The sequence below is a fragment of the Lissotriton helveticus genome, chromosome 11, assembly GCF_964261635.1.
Source record: "Lissotriton helveticus chromosome 11, aLisHel1.1, whole genome shotgun sequence".
In the NCBI taxonomy this organism is placed as follows: domain Eukaryota; kingdom Metazoa; phylum Chordata; class Amphibia; order Caudata; family Salamandridae; genus Lissotriton; species Lissotriton helveticus.
The window spans coordinates 37,329,057-37,349,399 of record NC_136072.1 but is presented as its reverse complement, the minus strand read 5'-3'; the positions used below and the strand labels follow the sequence as shown (position 1 = coordinate 37,349,399).

Here is a 20,343-nt window from a genome sequence, read left to right as displayed (position 1 = left end):
TCCTGAACATTCGAGAAAGTTTCTAGTGAACTCTGAGCTAAGCTGGCAAACCCAAAACTTTAAGTCTAGTATCGACAGTAGTAGACCTAGTTAACGTCTGGCCTAGGCCTTTACTGCTGTAGGTATTATTCCAATGCGCAGAGCCTATTGGGATGATAGGAACTACACTACACATCCTAATGGGGAACTTTGTTACAATATAACGTTATGCAACGGTTCTAGCACATTCATCAACTGAGCATAATTATTTTATTATACTAAACATTGTTATATAAAGCTCTGAACATTAATATTGCACCTGAAAGGGCAAACTATAAAATTATTTCAATATAATATGGAAAATTCTCACCTGTGTATTCTGATATCATGCTTCTCTTTCCCGGAAGACCATTTCCAGACACAACTGAGACTAAGAACGTGTAGTAATTCCCAGGTATTAAATTTGTGATAGACACATTCTCATAGACTGATGTCACATTTGAGTCTGGGTTACCTAAAACTTGTATCAAATAGAAGCTTTTGTTGCCAGCCGGTGGTAGCCAACTGAGAGAAACTGAATCGACGGAAACATCAGTGACGTTCAGATTATTGATGACATTGGTTACTGAAAGAAAAATAAAGGAATGTGAGTCCCTATTATATACATTTCTTAAGCAATTATATTAAGTTTGATCTCCCAACAGAAATGTCCCAGTAGGAATACTCAAGACTGACTGCAGCCTGCTCAGGATGGTGCTAATAGTAAATAGCATCCTTTACCAAAAGCATCAACCTCTGCAGATATCTTGCCATAAGTGATGGTCTTTACCAAAGGTAACGATAATTCATAAAACCAAGTGAAATGTAGAGAAGTGTGGCTCAGGGGTTAGAGGCAGCAGACCCGGAAGCTGAGATCGGTCCTGGACCAGGGTTCAATTCCCCGCCTCGCGGGTCTTGGGCTAAAAAATTCCACGGACTTGATAATTCTCGCTCCGGTGCCTCCTTGACTCACGGGTTCACACTCTGCAACTCTGGGCAATAGCTTGCTTAATCTCCACAACGGTCCCTCGCGGCAGGATGCCTAACTTTCACCTTGTGGATACTCTGCTATCTTGCAGGGGAATACCAGGAAGGGTTCCCTAAGCAAGCGCCAGGAAACCCACTGCGGGTAGCTGTGCACTATATAAGCTCAACTACATTTACATTTACAAATAAGGGAATAAAGTGAAATTGTTTCAAATAAAAGTAATTCAATGTTGGTTCCTTATTCTCTAATATTAGTTATGAAAGCAAATGAAACATATTCCCCTTCTGAGCTAATGCCCCTTTTACAGTCTTCACCCCCCTTTTTTGCTTATTTTATTGCATGTTTGAAGACTCTGCACGTTAGGGAAGTGTGGACCAGTGCCCAGTGTATGTACTCTGATCTCTGGAAAATGTAAACATGTGGCTGGTCCCTGATTCACCTGTCTAACACTCTTTGTAGGCCATAGTATATGGAGGAGAGGCTATGCTCACAGCACGGAAAGGGAAATGTCACCTGTGCATTGCAGCACTTATTGTGCAATCCAGCAGTGTAAAATTGAAAACTTTGCTTCAGGTATGCCAAAGTCCAGTTTAAATCTGTGGCCCGACCTGTCAAAATAATACTTTTGGTAGAGAAAAACGTCCTTTTCATTATTAATGAGTCACACATATCTAGGCCTTGCAGCCCGTTAGGTAGGGTGCATGGTATTTAAAAATGGGACACGTAGAAATTTATTATGACTTTGTTCCTACACTGAAAAGCCCCTGTAAGATATTTTCAATGTGAAATTTTCTGGCTGTCCTATGAGGTGCAGATTGATATATTACATCTGTTATCAAAGGTTTGGGAGAATCTAGAGAATATGTTCAACCACTATTTTCAATATATATTAATAATTCAATTCAATGGTAAAGTTTGATTATTAATAAATGTTTCTGCAAAGTATCTTTTAGAATATTACCTTTTCCCAGCATGATAGTTTTAGAAGATAAAATCCATTATCCTGACAGCAACTACCCTGAGCGTGAGTGACCATAAGAGGTTTAGGAACTGATTCGCATATGCCTGGGTTAAAACTGGAATGGCATGCTGAGCAAAAAAACATAGGGTTTAGGCCCAGGTCTCTGTACTCAGGTAAATGTATGACATTGTTCTGCATTCTGTCCATCAATTGTTCTTTTTGCATTCGTCACCCTCAGTGGGACGGGTATGCCCAGACATGGGGTCTGTGCTCCCCATGCCACTGGAGTCAAGCTATCTTGGCTGATGAGGGACGAAACCCTAAAACCAGTCCTAGGATGCATGTTTCCAGTCAGTCCAGTGAACGACATGTTCAGCAGTACCTTGCACCAATCCTTTCTGATTTTAATAGGACTTTCCCATATTCAGCCTGCAGCCTTGCCCTGATGGAGAATGCTGTGCCTCAAAAAAGAAAAAAGGGCCATATATATGACCTAGTTTGAGTCGCACTTGCACCAAGCAACGTGGTGCAGGAGCGACACAAACTTTAAGACAAATGTTTAAAACCACGCAATGACGTTTTGCTTGCCTTTCAGTGGTAAAAAAAATATGGAGTAACACAAAGCAGTCCAAAACACTGTGATGCATTACTCTGCCCTGGGTAGGCATTCCATGGGTGTTGCATGAGTGTTCCCGCACAACCGTCATGGTTTTTGATGCATTCCCAGATTTACAAGACCTTGTAAATCTGTGAATGTACCAAAAAGAGACCCCTTCCCAGGAAAAGCATTTTTTCCTCTTTCTATGCGTGCTTCTGTATGCAGCACACATAGAAAGAGGAAAACGCCTCAAGGGATTACTTTTGTGCAGGAAGGTGCTCCTTCCTGCAAAAAACATTTCTGCCAAAAACACAGACAACCTAGCACCATGGTGCAAGGGTGCCTGCATTGGCGCTAGGCTGCCAGAACAACACCAGCGCAAGGGAAAAGAACAGAAATGTGCCGTATTGGATCCATATGGTGCATTCTTGCCCCCAAGTGTGAATGAAGAAATCTTGACAGGCTGAAGGCAAGAAAAGTATCCGGCCAACGAGCGAACCTCCCTGGCTTTGCAAGTTGAACTTTTTTGGCTCTGAGCTTTTCCTGCCCAAACTGATGGCTTTAGTGGGACCATGTCCAGAGGCTACCTGGCTTCAAATGGACTTCTTCAGTTACAGTCTGCAACCTTACACTGCTAGAGGATTTCAACTTCCATTTCAGAGACTAAGTCAGAGGGTAAAAATCGTTGACTGGGATGAACTTGTTGAGTGTATTTGACCTGTGCTCTGTCAAAGTCAGCCTGAAATCATACCGAGGTCTCTAGCACATGCCAAAATTACCTTCAATTGTCTCTTTATTCATTACTGTGCTTTTCTCTTAAATCTTTTACATTTCATGTCTCTGGTTCCCCATTTTGGATTTTTGTTCTTTTGGTGTAATTTAGTTTATTACAGGTTCCTCTAATATTATAAATGTATTTTTCATGTATATTGTGTTGTGATTTTGACTTTTATTTTTTGTACTTCTAAATGCTTTACACATTTTCACTAACTTTGCCGGGACCTAACAGCTTAGCGACTTTATTAATTGTCGTGGACTAACATTCACCCCAATTAGTAATTCACTTGCTTATACCCAAACTTTATACAAATCCTTTCTATTAATTTGCCACTAGAAGTGAAAAGGCAGTTGATATATGAGCAGGAGAAACATTTTGTTAGGGTATAAATTTATGCAACGGGTATAGCACATCCTTAATTGAGCATTATTATTTTATAATTTTAAAAATTGTTATAAAAAGCTTCTGAACATTAATATTACACCTGAAGTGGCAAACTATCAAAATTGTTTCAATTGCATAGGGAAAATGCTCACCTGTGTATACTGATATCATGCTGCTGTTTCCCTGAAGACCATTTCCAGACAGAGCTGAGACTAAGAATGTGTAGTAATTCCCAGGTATTAAATTTGTGATGGTCACATTTTCATTGACTATTGCCATATTTGAGGCTGGGTTACCTAACACTTGTATGAAATAGAAGGTTTTATTGCCAGTCGGTGGTAGCCAACTGAGGGAAACTGAATCAATGGTAATTTCGGTGACGTCCAGATTATTGGTGACATTGGGTACTGAAAGAAAAATAAAAGAATGTGAGTCACTATGCCATACATTTCTTAAGCAATTATATTAAGTTTGTTCTCCTAATAGAGATGTCACAGTAGGAATACTCGAGACTGACAGCTGCCTGCTCAGGATGGTGCTAATAGTAAATAGCATCCTTTACCGAGAGCATCAACCTCTGCAGATATATTGCCATAAGGGATGGTCTTTGCCAAAGGTAAGGATAATTCATAAAACTAAGTGAAATAAGGGAATGAAGTGAAATTGTTTCTAATAAAAAGAATTCCATTTTGGTACTGGGGTAAATGTATGACATTGTTCTGCATTCTGTCCATCAACCGGTCCTAGGATGGTTGGGCCCGATTCACAGAACTATCTTAAGACAAAATCCTAAACGTACTACCATTTTGGTATTCACAGAAGACACCTACTCATTTTGGTATTCACAGGAGGCACTTACTAATTTCGGTATTCACAGAAGTTAGGACTCCTAACTTTAGGACTCCTAAATGCCTTCTGTGAATACCGAAAGTCTTAAAACTAGGATTTGTCTCAGTTTAGGAGTCCTAAAGTTTGGATTCCTAACTTTACTACTACTAAACTGAGAAAAATCTTAATTTTAAGACTTTCGGAAGTAACAGAAGGCACTTAGGAGTCCTAAAGTTAGGAGTCCTAACTTTACTACTACTAAATTGAGAAAAATCCTAATTTTAAGACTTTCGTTATTCACAGAAGGCATTTAGGAGTCCTAAAGTTAGGAGTCCTAACTTTACTACTACTAAATTGAGAAAAATCCTAATTTTAAGACTTTCGTTATTCACAGAAGGCATTTAGGAGTCCTAAAGTTAGGAGTCCTAACTTTACTACTACTAAATTGGGAAAAATCCTAATTTTAAGACTTTCGGTATTCACAGGACTCCTAACTTCTGTGAATACTGAAATGAGTAAGTGCCTTCTGTGAATACCAAAATGGTAGTAAGTTTAGGATTTTGTCTTAAGTTAGTTCTGTGAATCAAGCCCCTTGTTTCCAATCCAGAGAGGACCTGGTCTGGCAGTTCGGTCTGGACTGTTCCTATTGGGTGCAGGGTCAAGATTGATTTGCATATGGCTGGGTTCAAACTGGAATGGCATGGGGAGCAACAGAATGGTGGATTTAGGCCCGGTTCTCTGTACTGGGGTAGCTGTATGACATTGTTTTGCATGCTGCCCATCAATTGTTTTTGTTTTCATTTGAAAAACATGTTCAGCAGACACTAGCGCCAATCCTTTCTGATTTTAATGTGACTTTCCCAGATTCAGCCTCTCAGCCCTGCCCTGATGGAGAATGCTGTGCTTCAAAAAAGGGAAACGGGCCACATATATGACCAAGTTTGTGTCGCTCTTGCCCCACACAATGTGGTGAAGGAGCTACACAATCTTTAAGTCATATTTTTAAAGCCATGCAATGCCGCTTTGCATGGGTTTGAGTGGCTAAAAAAAATATGGAGTAACACAAAGCAGTCCAAAGCAATGTGTTGCATTACTCTGCCCTGGGTAGGCATTCCATGGGTGTTGCATGAGTGTTTCCACACAATTCTCATGGTTTTTGATGCATTCACAGATTTACAAGTCCTTGTAAACCTGGGAATGCACCAAAAAGATACGCCTTGCTAGGAGAGGAGTTTTTTCTACTTTCTTTGTGTGCTGCAACATGCAGCACACAGAGAAAGAGGAAAAAGCCTCTCAGGATTGCTTTTGTGCAGGAAGGTGCACCTTTCTGCAAAAAAGCATTCCTGCCTACAACACAGGCACCCGTGTACCATGGTGCAAAGGTGTCTGCATTGGCGATAGGCTCCCAAAATGGCATCACCGCAAGGAAAAAGAACAGAACTGCACAGTATTGGATAGGTATGGTGCATTCTTGCCATTTCCCTGTGATGCAGGGCAATGCAGCAAGGTGGCGTGCTGTGCTATCCTGCACCGTAAAAATCATAAATATGCCCCCAAGTGTGAATGAAGAAATCTTGACAGGCTGAAAGCAACAAAAGTATCCGGCCAACGAGCGAACCTCCCTGGCGGTGCAAATTGAACTTATTTGGCTCTGAGCTTTTCCTGCCAAAACTGATGGCTTTAGTGGGACCATTTCCAGAGGCTACCTGGCTTCGAAAGAACTTCCTCAGCTACAGTCTGCAACCTTGCACCGCTAAAAAATTTCAATTTCCATTTCAGGGACTAAGTCAGAAGGTAAACATAATTGACTGGGATGAATCTGTTGGGTGTATCCAACCTATGCTCTGTTGCAGGGATCCTATAATCATGCCTAGGTCTCCAGCACATGCTCTTTTACAGTTCATGTCTCCGATAACCCATTTTGGATTTTTGTTGTCTTGGTGTCATTTAGTTTATTAAATATTCCTCTAATTTTCTAAATTATATTTTACATTTTTTTGTGTTGTGATTTTTACTCCTTACTTTTTTGTAATTCTTAATGCTTTACACATTTTCACTAACTTTGCCCGGACATAACAGCTTAGTGACTTTATTAATTAGTAATTCACTTTCTTATACCCATACTTTATACAAATCCTTTGCATTAATTTGCCACTAGAAGTGAAAAGGCAGTCGATAAGGATGTATGACATTACAACGCATGCTTTTACATCGCATGCCTTTACAACGCAGTTTTTACAATGCAAACCTTTACAACGCATAGCGCTTTGGGGTGCTGGATAGTGAATAGTTTAATTTACTATTCCAACTCCAGCCCCCTTGGTCACTAGGGAAGGTGTTGGATAGTAAATTAAACTTATTCCCAATCCTAGAGCGCCCCCCAGCGCAATGCGTTGTAATGGTTTGCGTTGTAAAATTTGCGTCGTAAAGGAACTGCATGGTAAAAGTTGCGTTGTAAAGGATGTTTCCCATCAAAATTGTGTCAATTTAATTTGGAAAATGTTCATATGTGTATTCTGATATCATGCTGCTCTTTCCCTGAAGACCATTTCCAGACACAGCTGAGACTAAGAACGTGTAGTAATTCCCAGGTGTTAAAGTTGTGATAGACACAACTTCATAGACTGGTGTCACATTTGAGGCTGGATATCCTAACACTTGTATTAAATACAAGCTTTTGTTGCCAGTCGGTGGTAGCCAGCTGAAGGAAACTGAATCAATGGTAACTTTGGTGAAATCCAGATTATTTGTTACATTGGGCACTAAAAGAAAATGAAAGGAACATGAGTCCCTATTACATACATTTTGATTGCTTATTATATTGCATATTTGAAGATTTTGCACATTAGGGAAGTGTGGAACAGTGCCCAGTGTATGTACTCTGACCCCTAGAACATGTAAACACAAGGCTAGTCCCTGATTCACCTATCTAACACACTTTGAAGTCCACAGTATATTGAGTAGAAGCTATACTCACAGCATGGAAAGTTAAATGCCAACTGTGGATTGCAGCACTTATTGTGCAATCCAGTAGTGTGAAATGGAAAACTTGGTTCAGGCCTGCCACAGTCTAGTGTAAATCTGTGGCCCGACCTGTCAAAATAATCCTTTTGGTAGGAGAAAAACATCCTATTCATTATTAATGAGTCACACTTATCTAGGCCTTGCAGCCCGTAAGGTAGGGTGCATGGTTTTAAAAAATTGGACATGTAGAAATTTTATTTTACCTTGTCCTACACTGAAAAGCCCCTGAAATCAATCTTCACTGTGAACCCTTCTAACTGTCCTATGAGGTGCAGATACAAATATTAATTCAGTTAGCAAAGGTTTGGGAGAATATGTTCAACCACTATTTTTGATATATATATTAATAAATTAATTCAATGGTAAAGTTAGATTTTTAATTAATATTTCTGAAAAGTATCTTTTAGAATCTTACCGTTTCCCAGCCTCAGCTTTTTAGAAGCTACATTCCATTAGCCTGACAGCAACAACCCTGAGATTGAGTGACCTTAATGAGGTTTATAAACTGATCCCCAAGCAGGACAAAGAAGTGGACTTGATAACAAGATGAAATATATAAAAAAGGTACTGATAAATGTAAATTGATACTTGTATACCGCACTACTCACCCGCAAGGGTCTCAAGGCGCTTGTACAAATACCGCTGTGGAACCCATCCTGGTTTTCCCTGTGAGATGTCCACTCCTGGGCACCCCCAAGGTGGAAGCCAGGCATCCTTAGCGTTGTGGGGGTGGTTGTGGAGATTAAGCAAGCTATTGCCCAGAGTTGCAGAGTGGGAATCCATGATTGGAATAGGCACCGAGGCGAGAATTATCAGGTCCGTGGAATTTTTTTTTAGCTCAAGACCTGCCGAGGCGGGGAATTGAACCCTGGTCCCGGGATTAGACCTCTGCATCAGGGTTTGCCGCTCTAACCATTGAGCCACACTTCTCCACAGAAAACCATAGAACACTTGAATTATTTTCAGTCACTAATAATTGCTTGGGCTGCATCCTATTCTAGGTCATCTCTCTCCCTGGCAGCTCCTCAGTACCGCCGCCACGCGGCAGTGCTATTTCCTTCTCCTGGTGAGGGTATGTGTCTGCAGTCCGATTCCTTTCTCCTGCCTGGGAGCTGCTCCTGTCTCTGCCTGCCTAGTGTCCCCTTCTCGCCCTTTCTCATTTCATATTCCTCTGCCTTTAATTTGATTTCCTCTGCCACTATTTTAATTTTCTTTGCCCTTATTTTTATTTAATTTCCTCTTTTCTATGTGTTTTCCTCTACCCACAGGTATCTTCTTTCAATTATGCAATAACAAAAGGAGCTTAGAGGGAAAAAGCAACGGGTACTATTAGGGAAAGCCCTCCACTCAATGAATTGCAATCCAAAAAATTCCCTGTACCCAGGACAAGCGATAATTATCAAACAGGCACGAGACCATTCTCTACCAAAATTTTCTATCGTAGAATTCTGGATATACCTCTTTGTGAATACTCTAAGTAGGTATTTATTGTCTCTAGTGCACCAGTGTCCTACACGAACACTTCGTTTACAAATATTAATAGTAACAAAGAGCGGGGGTTCGTTCTATGTTCAACTCGGCGCAACCAATCCCAACCGATCTACGTGGGATTGTACATACAACCACACATAAACATTTAAAGACAGAAAAAAATGTGTGGCGGAAAGGAAGGCACCTCACGGGCGAACACCCTCGGGGCAAACTGGTTAGTTGTTTACCAAATGTCGTGCCTCTTTCTCATCATAGGTAGCCATTCCAATTTTCAGAATTTGTCGAAAGTAAAGACAAAGACATATAGAAAAAGAAAGAGGTGCAAAGCGTGGAGCTTAAAGCATAGCTCCTAGTGAAGAGACAGAACAGAGTGAAGGTAAAATCAACAATCAAACCTCCTGGACCACTTTATTATGAATTGAGGGAAGCGGTGATTAATCAACCATCCTTTATAAAGGACACAACTGATGTTTTAAACATCCTGGAGAACGTACCCTTTGATCCAGATGTACAGTGGTTGGTAACCATTGACGTTGAGTCTTTATACACGAGTATCCCCCAGGATGCCACGCTGGTGGCAGCAGCGCGTGCCCTGGGGGAACTCGAGTGGTTCTATGATGTCCCACAGTCATTTATCATGGAATGTGTCGAGGTGGCTCTGACTCGTAATTATTTTATGTATAAGAACCAGCTCTACTTGCAGACCTCTGGCACTTCCATGGGGGCCACAATGGCCCCCAGTTTAGCCTGCATATACGTCGGCCAGTTTGAGGAGCACATCGTCTATCCAGATACCAACCCCTTCCAGAGCCAGATTTGTCTCTGGAAGAGATATATAGACGATGTGCTCTGCATCTGGTCGGGCTCAGAGGGGTCACTGCTTGAGTTCCTTGCCTGGTTGAACTCACAGGATCGAAGTTTGAAATTTACTTGGTCATATAGCCATACCAAAGCTACCTATTTAGACTTGGATATTGAGACGAATGGTGATGGAACCTTAGGCACAAGGGTACATCAAAAGCTTACAGACAAACTCTCTTTTGCTGTACAATTCATACCATCCGAGGGCCCTTCGCGATAATCTCCCTGTGGGCCAATTCCTAAGATACCGAAGAAATTGTAATGACACGAACACATCTGTTGAGCAGTCCGTTGACCTCACTGAGAAATTAGAACAACGGAATTACCCCCGCAAGGTGGTCAAAAACGCTAAAAAGAGGGCACTCAACACTCCCCGCAGTGCTTTGCTGGAGCATAACACCAAAGAGAAAAAGGACTGCCTTCCGGTGGTCTCGTGCCTGTTTGATAATTATCGCTTGTCCTGGGTACAGGGGATCTTCTTTCAATTAGCCTTGAATTCTACCTAATTTTATTCACCACAGGTTTTCCTGCCACTGCTGCCCCCGCGGACCCTCCCCCCTGCACAGCCCCTGCTCCTGCCTCCAGATCTCACATTCCCGCCCCCTTCCCTACCTAATGCCGGCCGCTAGCATGATCTATGCCCATCAGCGACCCGACCGTGGCCAGCTCCAGAAACCCTGGATCTATGACAACCCCAACGCTACACCCCCGCCACCCTCCTTGCGGGAGAAACAACAACTGTCAGTTCTGCCGACACTGCCGACTATCCTTCACCTTCAACAGCCCCCCCAAGGCCGCTGAACCCACGGTTAACTGGTAGTTTTAAATCGAGCAAATAATAACAGCAACAGTGAAGTGCATGAGATTGTGTTCTAAAGATTGTTGAAATGATAATTAATACCCGTTCAATTATGTAATTTCAGTCACCCCTGACGAAGGACCCTGGTGGTCTGAAATGCATTGGGTTTGAATAAACAGCTTTTTAATGGATTTGACTTCAGTACGTGTTCTTGGGAGAGGCTCGGATGGCCCCGCATGAATATGAGAAACCTGGGAAATTGCCACTTTTTTTTGCGTGTGGACAAACAATGGAGATGGACTTTCACTATGGAAAAGGATCAACTAAAAAGAGTAAAATTTTGAGACAAGAGAATAAGGATTAAGTCATGGCTGCAAATGCAACTGAGAGAATGCTGTGCCATGGGTTTGGAGCTAAAAGGAGCTCCATCTTGATGTTGTTCAATGCCAAGCTGGCCATCTTCATCGAAGAGAACGCCATCCTCGACTCCTCCCAGTCAGGATTTCTCAGCAACCACGGCACCAAGACCACCCTCCTCACCGCCACCGATGATATCCGCATGCTACTTGACCAGGGCCACACAGAGGCCCTCATCCTACTGGACTTCTCCATGGCCTTCGATACCGTCTCTCACCATATCCTCGTGGCCAGACTCCACAATGCCGGTGTACGGTAAACCACCTTGACTGCAGCCACTCTTTTCTCTCCAGCTGATAGCCAGAAACCGGTCCTAGGATGCTTGATTCCGGTCATACCCTTCCAGTGGGAAGGGTATGCCCAGATGTGGGTCCCTTGCTCACTAAGCCACTGGAGTCAAGCTATCCTGGCTGAAGATAGCTGATAGCCAGAAACCGGTCCTAGGATGCTTGATTCCAGTCCAGGAAAGACATGGCTTGGCAGTTCGGGCTGGACTGTTCCCATGATGCACAGGGTCAAGACTGATTTGCATATGGCCACGTCTGAACTGGGGTGGCTTGGTGAGCAAAACAATGATGGATTAAACCCAGATCTGTGACTGGGGGGAATGTTTTGCCATTGTGCAACATTCCGTCCATCATCTTGTGTGTTTTGCTGTTCACCCTATGTGGGAAGGGTATTCCCAGACGTGGGCCCCTTGCTCACTAAGCCACTGCAGTCAAGCTATCCTGGCTAAAGACAGCTGATAGTCAGAAACCGGTCCTAGGATGCTTGATTCCGGTCCAGGAAAGACATGGCTTGGCAGTTCGGGCTTGACTGCTCCCATGAGGCGTAGGGTCAAGAATTATTTGCATATGGCCCTGTCTGAACTGGGGTGGCTTGGTGAGCAAAATAACGATGGATTACACCCAAATCTGTGACTAGGGGTGAATGTGTTGCCATTGTGCAACATTCCATCCATCATCTTGTGTGTTTTGCTGCTCTTTTCTCTCCGGCAGAACCAAAAGGATCAGACTCCCTCCCTTCCTCTCCGAACCTACAGAGAGCAACTGTGGAGTACTTCAAGGATCCTCACTCAGCCCCACAATCTTCAACATCTACATGGCCCCCATCGCCACCATTGTCAGACAGCACCGCCTCAGTATAGTATCTTATGCTGAAGACACCCAGCTCATCTTCTCTCTCAGAAACAACCCATAGGCACCATACTCAACCTCCAAAAAGAAATGAAAGATGTGGCAGCCTGGATGAGACACAGCTGCCTAGAATTGGTGGCCCCCTGCCCACAGAAACCCACCCACCCCGCCTGACCATGCCTGGAACCTCGGCATCATTCTAGACTCCTCCCTCACCTTGACCCACCAGATCAACGCCGTCACCTCTACCTGCTTCAACTTCCTCCGCATCCTCCACAAAACCTTCAAGTGGAGCCCCCAATTGTAGAAAGACCATCACCTACACACTCATAATCAGTGAATTGGACTACGGAAACGCGTTCTACGCTGGAATAAACAAAACACTGCCACACAAGCTCCAGAGCATCCAGAACACTGCCGCCAGACTTCTCCTCAGAACCCCATGACACGAGCACATGACCCAGCACCTAGAAGAACTCCACTGGATCCCTATCGAGAAGAGAGTAATCTTCAAGCTACTCACCCACGCCTACAAATCCCTCCACAACATCGGACCCAAATACTTCCATGAAAGAGTCTCCTTCCACGTATCCAAAGGAGCCTCACCTTACCCTGGCAGAGACCACACACATCTGCAGAACCAGAGAAAGTGGAAGAAGCTTCTCCTACCTTGCAGCAAAGACCTGGAATGAGCTCCCAGTCAGTGTCAGATGCTCCCCCACTCTGAACACCTTCAGGAAAAGCCTCAAGACCTGGCTCTTCAACTGATACAGAGCTGCACCACCCCACGCCTTGATACCCGGTTGGGTGAGTACCACATTTTATAAACCCCTGATTGATTATTATTTTGCAAACAATGCCTTCTTAGAATGGACCTCTCCATATGCACGTCAGTATTCACCCAGATCCAATAGGCAAAAAAAGTGATGGATGGAATCCTGAACATTGTCAAACATTCAACCCCAGTCACAGATCTGGGTTCAATCCATCGTTATTCTGCGTGCCACGCCATTCCAGTTTGGTCCCATCCATATGCAAATCAGCCTCGACCCTGCCCCCATGGGAACAGTCCAGTCTGAATTGCCAGGCCAGGTCCTCCCTGGACTGGAAAATAAACATCCTGGGACCGGTTTCAGGGCGTTACCCCTCATCAGCCAGGCTAGCTCAAAACCGGTGGTGCAGCGAGCACGGGACCCATGTCTGTGCATACCCTTCCTACTTAGGTCAAAAATGTAAAACAAAAAGATGAGGGCCGGAATGCTGAACATTGTTAAACGTTTACACTTAGTCACAGATCGAGGTTTAATCCATCGTTATTTTGCTTGCTGCGCCATTCCGATGGACCCAGCCATATGCAAATCATCCTTGACCCTGCTCTACTTTGGAAGAGTATAGCCCACACTACCAGGCCAGGTTCTCTCTGGACTGGAAAACAAGCATCCTCGGACCAGTTTTGTGGTATGACCCCTCATTAACCAAGCAAGCTTGATAAAGGTGGCAAAGCGAGCTCAGGAACAACGACTGGGCATACCCTTGCCACCCATTGCAAAAATGCAACACAAAAAGATGATGTAAGGAATGCTGAACATTGTCAAACATTCACCCCAGTCACAAATCTGGGTTTAATCTATCATTATTTTTCTCGCTACGCTATTCCAGTTTGGACTGAGCCATATGCAAATCAGCCTTGACTGTGCTCCCCATGGGAACAGTCTAGTCCAAACCGCCAGGCAAGGTCCTCCCAGGACCTGAAAACAAGCATCCTGGGACCACTTTCTTTGCATCACCCCTCATCAGCCAGGCTACCTTGAAACCGCTGGCTTAGAGAGCACGGGACCCACGTTTGGGCATACTCTTCCCATTTAGGGCAAAAATGCAACACAAAAAGATGATGGACGGAATGCTGAACATTGTCAAACATTCATCCCCAGTCACAGATCTGGGTTTAATCCATCATTATTTTGCTCACCACGCCATTCCAGTTTGGACCCAGCCATATGCAAATCAGCGTTGACCCTGCTGCCCATGAGAACAGTGCAACCCAAAATGCCAGGCCAGGTCTAGAAGTTAGTTCATTGCTCACTTTGCCACTGGATTAAATGTAGCCTGGCTGATGAGGGGTGATACCATGGAACTGGTCCCAGAATGTTTGTTTTTAATCCAGGGAAGACATGGCTCAGCAGTTCAGGCAGGACTGCTCCCATGAGGAACAGGGTCAAGACTGATTTGCTTATGGTTGGATCTGAACTGAGTTGGCGAAGTGTGCTATGAAGTGATGATGGATTCAACCTTGATCTAAAAGTGACTGGAGGTGAGTGTATGAAAAGTTTCAGCGCTCCGTCAATCATCTTCTTGTGTTTGCTTTGTTCACCCTAGGTTGGCAGGGTATGCCCAGACACTGGTCCCTTGCTCACTTTGCCACTGGATTGAAGCTAGTCTGGCTGATGAGGGGTGTTACCCTGAAACCATTCCCAGGATGCTTGTTTCTGGTCCAGGGAAGATCTTGCTTGGCAGTTCAGGCTGAACTGTTCCCATGAGGAACAAAGTCAAAACTGATTTGCATATGACTGGGTTTGACTTTGAACTGGGGAGGAGAAGTGAGCTAAAGAAGGATGATGTATTCAACGTAGATCTAATTGTGAATGGGAGTGAGTGTCTGAAAAGTGTCACTGCTCCGTCCATCATCTCCTTGTGTTTGCTTTGTTCACCCTAAGTTGGCAGGGTATGCCTAGATGTGAGTCCCTTGATCACTTTGCCACTGGATTCTAACAAGCCTGGTTGATGAGGGGTGTTACCCCGAAAGTGGTCCCAGGATATTTGTTTCTGATTCAGTGAGGACCTGGCTCGGGAGTTCGGGCTGGACTGTTTCCATGCGGAACAGAGTCAAGACTGATTTGCTCATGGCTGGGTCTGAACTGGGGTGGTGAAGTGAGGTAAAGAACAATGATGGATTCAACCTTGATCTAATAGTGACTAACCCTGGGCAAAGCACTACGCTACGCTCGTGTAGTTTGCACTACGCAAACTGCACGTAGCACAGTGCAAACATGCGTAGCATAGCGTGGCGAAGTGTAGTGTAGTGCAGTGGTCATTTTTTGCTCGCTCATGGTCCTCAACGTCAAGTTGGCGTCCGCGAGCATGGAAAAGAAACCTCCCGGCGAGATTCTCAATGCGGGGAGGTCAGGTTTCTCATTGCGAGTGGTCGCGCATGCTCGCGACCGCTCGCGATGAGAAACTACCAGTCCGCCTTGAGAAAGCTGCAGCTCGAGTAAAAATCTACTCGAGCTGCAGAAAAGTACAGCTCGCACTGTGCAAGATGTCATTTTCAATGATTGCACAGTGCCAGATGCTTGTCTGCACTGTGCAATCATTGAAAATGACATCTTGCACAGTGCGAACATGCTACTACGCAGTTCGCGTAGTGCTACGCATAGCTTGCGCAGTGCGAAGTGCACTTTGAATAGCTACGCGTAGCGCTACTTCGCGAACTACACCCAGCCTTAATAGTGACTGGGGATGAGTGTGTGACAAGTTTCAGCGCTTCATTCATCATCTCCTTGTGTTTTTCCTGATCCAAAAGGAACAGTCCATACTGAACTGCCGTGCCAGGTCCACATTGAACCACAACAGATGCAATCCAAGATAGGTTTTACCCTGGTTGTGGCTTGTCAGCCGGATATAAGGCAGTTCCAGTGACACAATGTGTACTAGACACACTTTTGAGTATATCTGTCTCACTAAGGACCCTATAGTCTGGCAGTTCGAGGACCACTAGACTCGCATGGGAAGGGCACTGGTGGTACAGCCACTGCTGAACCAGCGGTCCTAGTGCACAATTCAGAGTTGGTCAGTCGGACCGCCCTGGGACTGACTCCCCTGCCAGGTAACCACAGTTCCCTGAAGGTGGTGCGGTGGTCAGAGGCCACAATGTGCTTGGTGGGACCGCCATTGTCCCTCCAAGCATATTAAAAGTTTCCTCACCTCATCTGATGACATGAAGGTTCCCCTTCCATGTCAACCCTCGTGGAGAGGAAACAAAGGTGTCCTACAGGTCCCCATGTGCCTCCTCCGCTTGTGCCTGCACACAGAGGGGCAAGACATGTTACCCCCGCTGTGTGCATGCACAAATGTTCCTACACTGCATGGACATTTCTGTCCATGCCGTGGAAGAACCTTGTGAGGTGTAACCATTGTTGCGTCTTTTTTAAATTCAACATAGCCTTTGAATGAGGCAACACCCTGGGAATGGCAAGACTACAAATAACTTGTAATCTGGCGAGTGGTGGTGAGTTTGGGAGGTGTGGAGCGCAGCAGCAGAGATCTGCTCACCCTCGCACTGCCAAATCTAGTAATCAGGCTCTAAGTGTGTTGCACTAAATCAGAAAGTCGTTTTATGGAAAGTATAAATTAATCTCAGATTCTGGTAATTCCTCTGGCAGCATTCCAGTCCATTGTTATTATTTCACACCACCATGCCACCTCACTATGGACATAGCCCTAAGGCAAGTCAGTCTTGACCTAACTCCAATAGGGTTACTGCAACCTGAAATGCCAGACCAGGCCCCTCTGAAATGGAACAAAAAAAACAAGACAAGTTTTTTCCTGATTTAGGCTCATCATTAGTATGCAGCTTGGTTCTAGCAGCACAGTGAGCATAAGACCCATTTCTGGGCATTTCCACAGCACTTAGGTTGTCAGCCTGAAATGATGGATTGAATGTTTGAATTAGTCTTAGTGACTGGTAATTAACCCAACCGCAACCCAGTCCGCCGATATTTTGCACACCATGGCAACTCAGATTGGCTCTTTGGAAAGAAGTTTCACCCAAAAGAAGAGCTCCAATAAGGGGGAAAACACTTTTCTATTGCTTGTGTCCCGTTTAAGGGAGGTTCTGGCTGTTCAGGATGGTCTATTCCTATTGGAGCACGGACACGACTGATTTGCATATGACTGGGTCCAAATTGAGGTGGCATGGTGTACAAAATAACAATGGCCTGTGATGCAGCCAGAATAATTATCAGTGACTAAGATTAATTCAATCATTCCATCCACCACTTTCTTGTATACTTCAAGGTGATGCCTTAAGTGCAACAGGAGTGCCCAGATGTGGGTCCTGTACTAAGCTCAAGTCAAAATAAACTTTATTCACCCAAAGACCATAAAAGCAAACATAAAATAAAAAGACGTAGATCCAGTACTCATAGTGCCATTGGAACCATGCTGGGAAACATCCTTTACAACGCAACTTTTACCACGCAGTGCCTTTACGACGCAACTATTACAAAGCATGTCATTACAACGCATTGCGCTGGGGGGCGCTTTAGGATAGGGAATGGATTTAATTTACTATCCAACACCTTCCCTACTATCCACGGGGACTGGAGTTGGAATAGTAAATTAAACTATTCACTATCCAGCACCCCTAAGCGCTATGTGTTGTAACAGCATGCATTGTTAAAACTGCGTTGTAACAGCATGCATGGTAAAAGCATGCGTTGTAATGTCATACATCAACCATGCTGCGCCCAACTTGTGGTTCTCAAAATCCGGACCCCGTTGTTCTCCCGATATCGAGGTCCAATACCCGTGTCACGAAACCTCAACGTACCGAGACGATTTTTGTGTCTACGAACCGATAATGATTAGGACAACATTCCTATGTATTTGCGTTACAATCGAGGGTTGCCAACACCCCTAAATCACAGTTTCCGTCCCATCCCTTAAACTCCATTTTGTGAACGGAATCCATCTTGCATCTTGCCCTCATGATAAGTCAATTAAAGGTCGAGCTTGATCCAAATAGACACGTCCAACTTTCGTGACTTTCCCCTGACCTGTCCCAACTGACTCCACTGTCTTCGGCCAAACCTGTTTAGGCAGCTCCTCGCCCAGTGGCCGAATGCGATAGCATCTACGCATAACATTCCACGAACCATTCACTACATACAGACCATGCTTTCTGCAAACATGCACCTGTCCACGTTCCTTGTTTATGGCCAGGTTTATGACTGGGTTACACCTTTCTTTATTGAGGTTTCATCGATATCTGATGGGAGTTCCAGGCCTAACTGGGTAATCTATCAACGAACTGGACATCTAAAATATGGGCTTGCTTACATGACTTCGCTCTTTGTATTATTGTAGAAATATGTATATTGCCATACCATAAACTCAAGAATTCTTGCTTGAAGCCATATATCTTGTATATAAGGAGAAGGCTGGTTCTGTAAAAACGAACAGTCTCCCAAGAACCTACTCTCCGTGTGGTGTACTTCTGGGACACGTGTTACTTGGTAGCTACCAATAAAACTTGATCTTTGACTGCGACTAGAAGACTCCGTGTTTCTGTGGTCCGGAACAAGGGAGAACTCAGAGGTCTTCGGGTGTTATCCCCTGACACCAGCGGGTTCCTAAAAACCCGTTACCTCAGTTGGCGCCCAACTCGGGGCGATATCAAGCGGTGACGGTCCAAGCCAGATGTTCGTGAGGAGCTTCGTGTGAAAATTCCGGAGGACGGCCAGCCACTTCAGCGACCCCTGTATGTCGACGTGGTTCCGAAGGTCTTTGCTGCGAGGTTCCCCGCGTCCCGACGGCTACGAAGGACTGCTGCCCTGACTATCGCCTTGTTTTGGACCCAGTGATCCTTGGTAGAGCGAAACGATAGACGAGTCTTCTAGCGACGTCACAGATCTTCAAATACTTCAGTTAAGTATAAGTGGAGCGTCTCCCAGTCCTTAGTTTGTCCTTAGTTTTTGGTATCCTTGAGATACGACTTGATTTGGTACTTGCAAGCCCCAAAGCCGAAGGACTCGTGTATTCACGAGAAATATCGTAGCAGATAATCCTTTGAAGTTTGAAGCTAGACTAGTGAGCGAAGATGCCTGGTTTTAGCAGACTTGGAAACTTGTTTTGTCTTGGTTGTAGTAAGGACTCCCAATTGGAAGATTCTTGTCCGGTTCCTCCAATTGGAACTCCAACGTATGAACTCTATGTGAAGCACGGCGTAGGTCCTATAACATATAACGAGGTATGGATAAAATACACCCGCAAGGATGGTGTTTTAAAATGGCCCCAATATGGTAGTTTCGACCAAGAAATATTAGATAACTTAGAGGTCAAATTGTTCAAGAAGAAATCCCGGCCGGCGATGTTTGACTCTTTCCGCTTATGGCGCAAAGAAGCCAAACAGAAAGAAATAAGATTAGCAAAAAAGAATAAAAGAGGTATGTCAATGGTGCAAGCTGCCGTTGCATACAGAGATAACGAGGAAGAGCAGGAGAGCGAACAGATGCTTAGGAGCAAGAAACTAGCGATAGATAAATGTTACCCGATGCTGCCAAATAGAGGAAAAGGTCAAAAGGAAGGATCCGAGAAAGATCCATTAATGTCCCACCTATTAAATTCTCCGCCACCCTATGCACAAAATGCCACAGCACCTCCGCAACCTTTAGTTGCACCTTTGGTAGCTGTAATACAGGCTCCTTTACCGCACCCACCGGCTACTCTTCAGCTGGCTCCTGTTTCTTTGGCACAGCCTCCTCAAGGCTCACCGATCACGTCTACTTCTCCTACCGTTCCTTCTAAAATTTCGCCTAGCGCACCTTCTAGTCTCTCTGATACTCGTTCTACGAACATTTCTGTTTCTGCTTTGCGTGACTCTGTTCTACTACCAGTTATTCCTCCACTTTCACCTTCCGTCTGGCATAAAATGGCCAGCATTGTTACTAACTTTCCTTCACCACTTTTTCGGTCGCCTAAAATGACCCCTAACACGGAACGAAGACAATTACGAAGCCAAATGCCTGATTATCAGGAAAGGGAGTCATTGAATAAGTTAGCACGAAATTGGGCTATGGATACAGCGAGATGTGATGTAGAGTCTGTCATGAACGTCTTCCGTCAATGGGATGAACCAACGCAAAGATATGTCTTTGAGCAGATGTGTGTTTTCCTCTGTGAGGATTTGGAAGATAATGGTCAGAAGAGCAACCAGCAAGAGTTGTGTAGTGTGCGATTTAAATTTGGGGAGGGTATGATAGTTGGTCCCGATGTTGAAAAAG

At 44.4% G+C, this 20,343-nt stretch overlaps 1 protein-coding gene across 1 annotated transcript in view; it reads right to left on the bottom strand.

The window, feature by feature from the left end:
• LOC144792178 (tenascin-X-like) overlaps positions 1-20,343 on the bottom strand; it is a 567,777-nt gene that overhangs the window by 377,987 nt on the left and 169,447 nt on the right. The window contains exons 6-7 of the mRNA XM_078667078.1: positions 3,880-4,134; positions 350-604 (exon numbers count right to left, since the gene is read on the bottom strand). Coding sequence (XP_078523204.1) covers positions 350-604; positions 3,880-4,134 — 510 coding nt within the window. The remainder of the gene's footprint in view (positions 1-349; positions 605-3,879; positions 4,135-20,343) is intronic.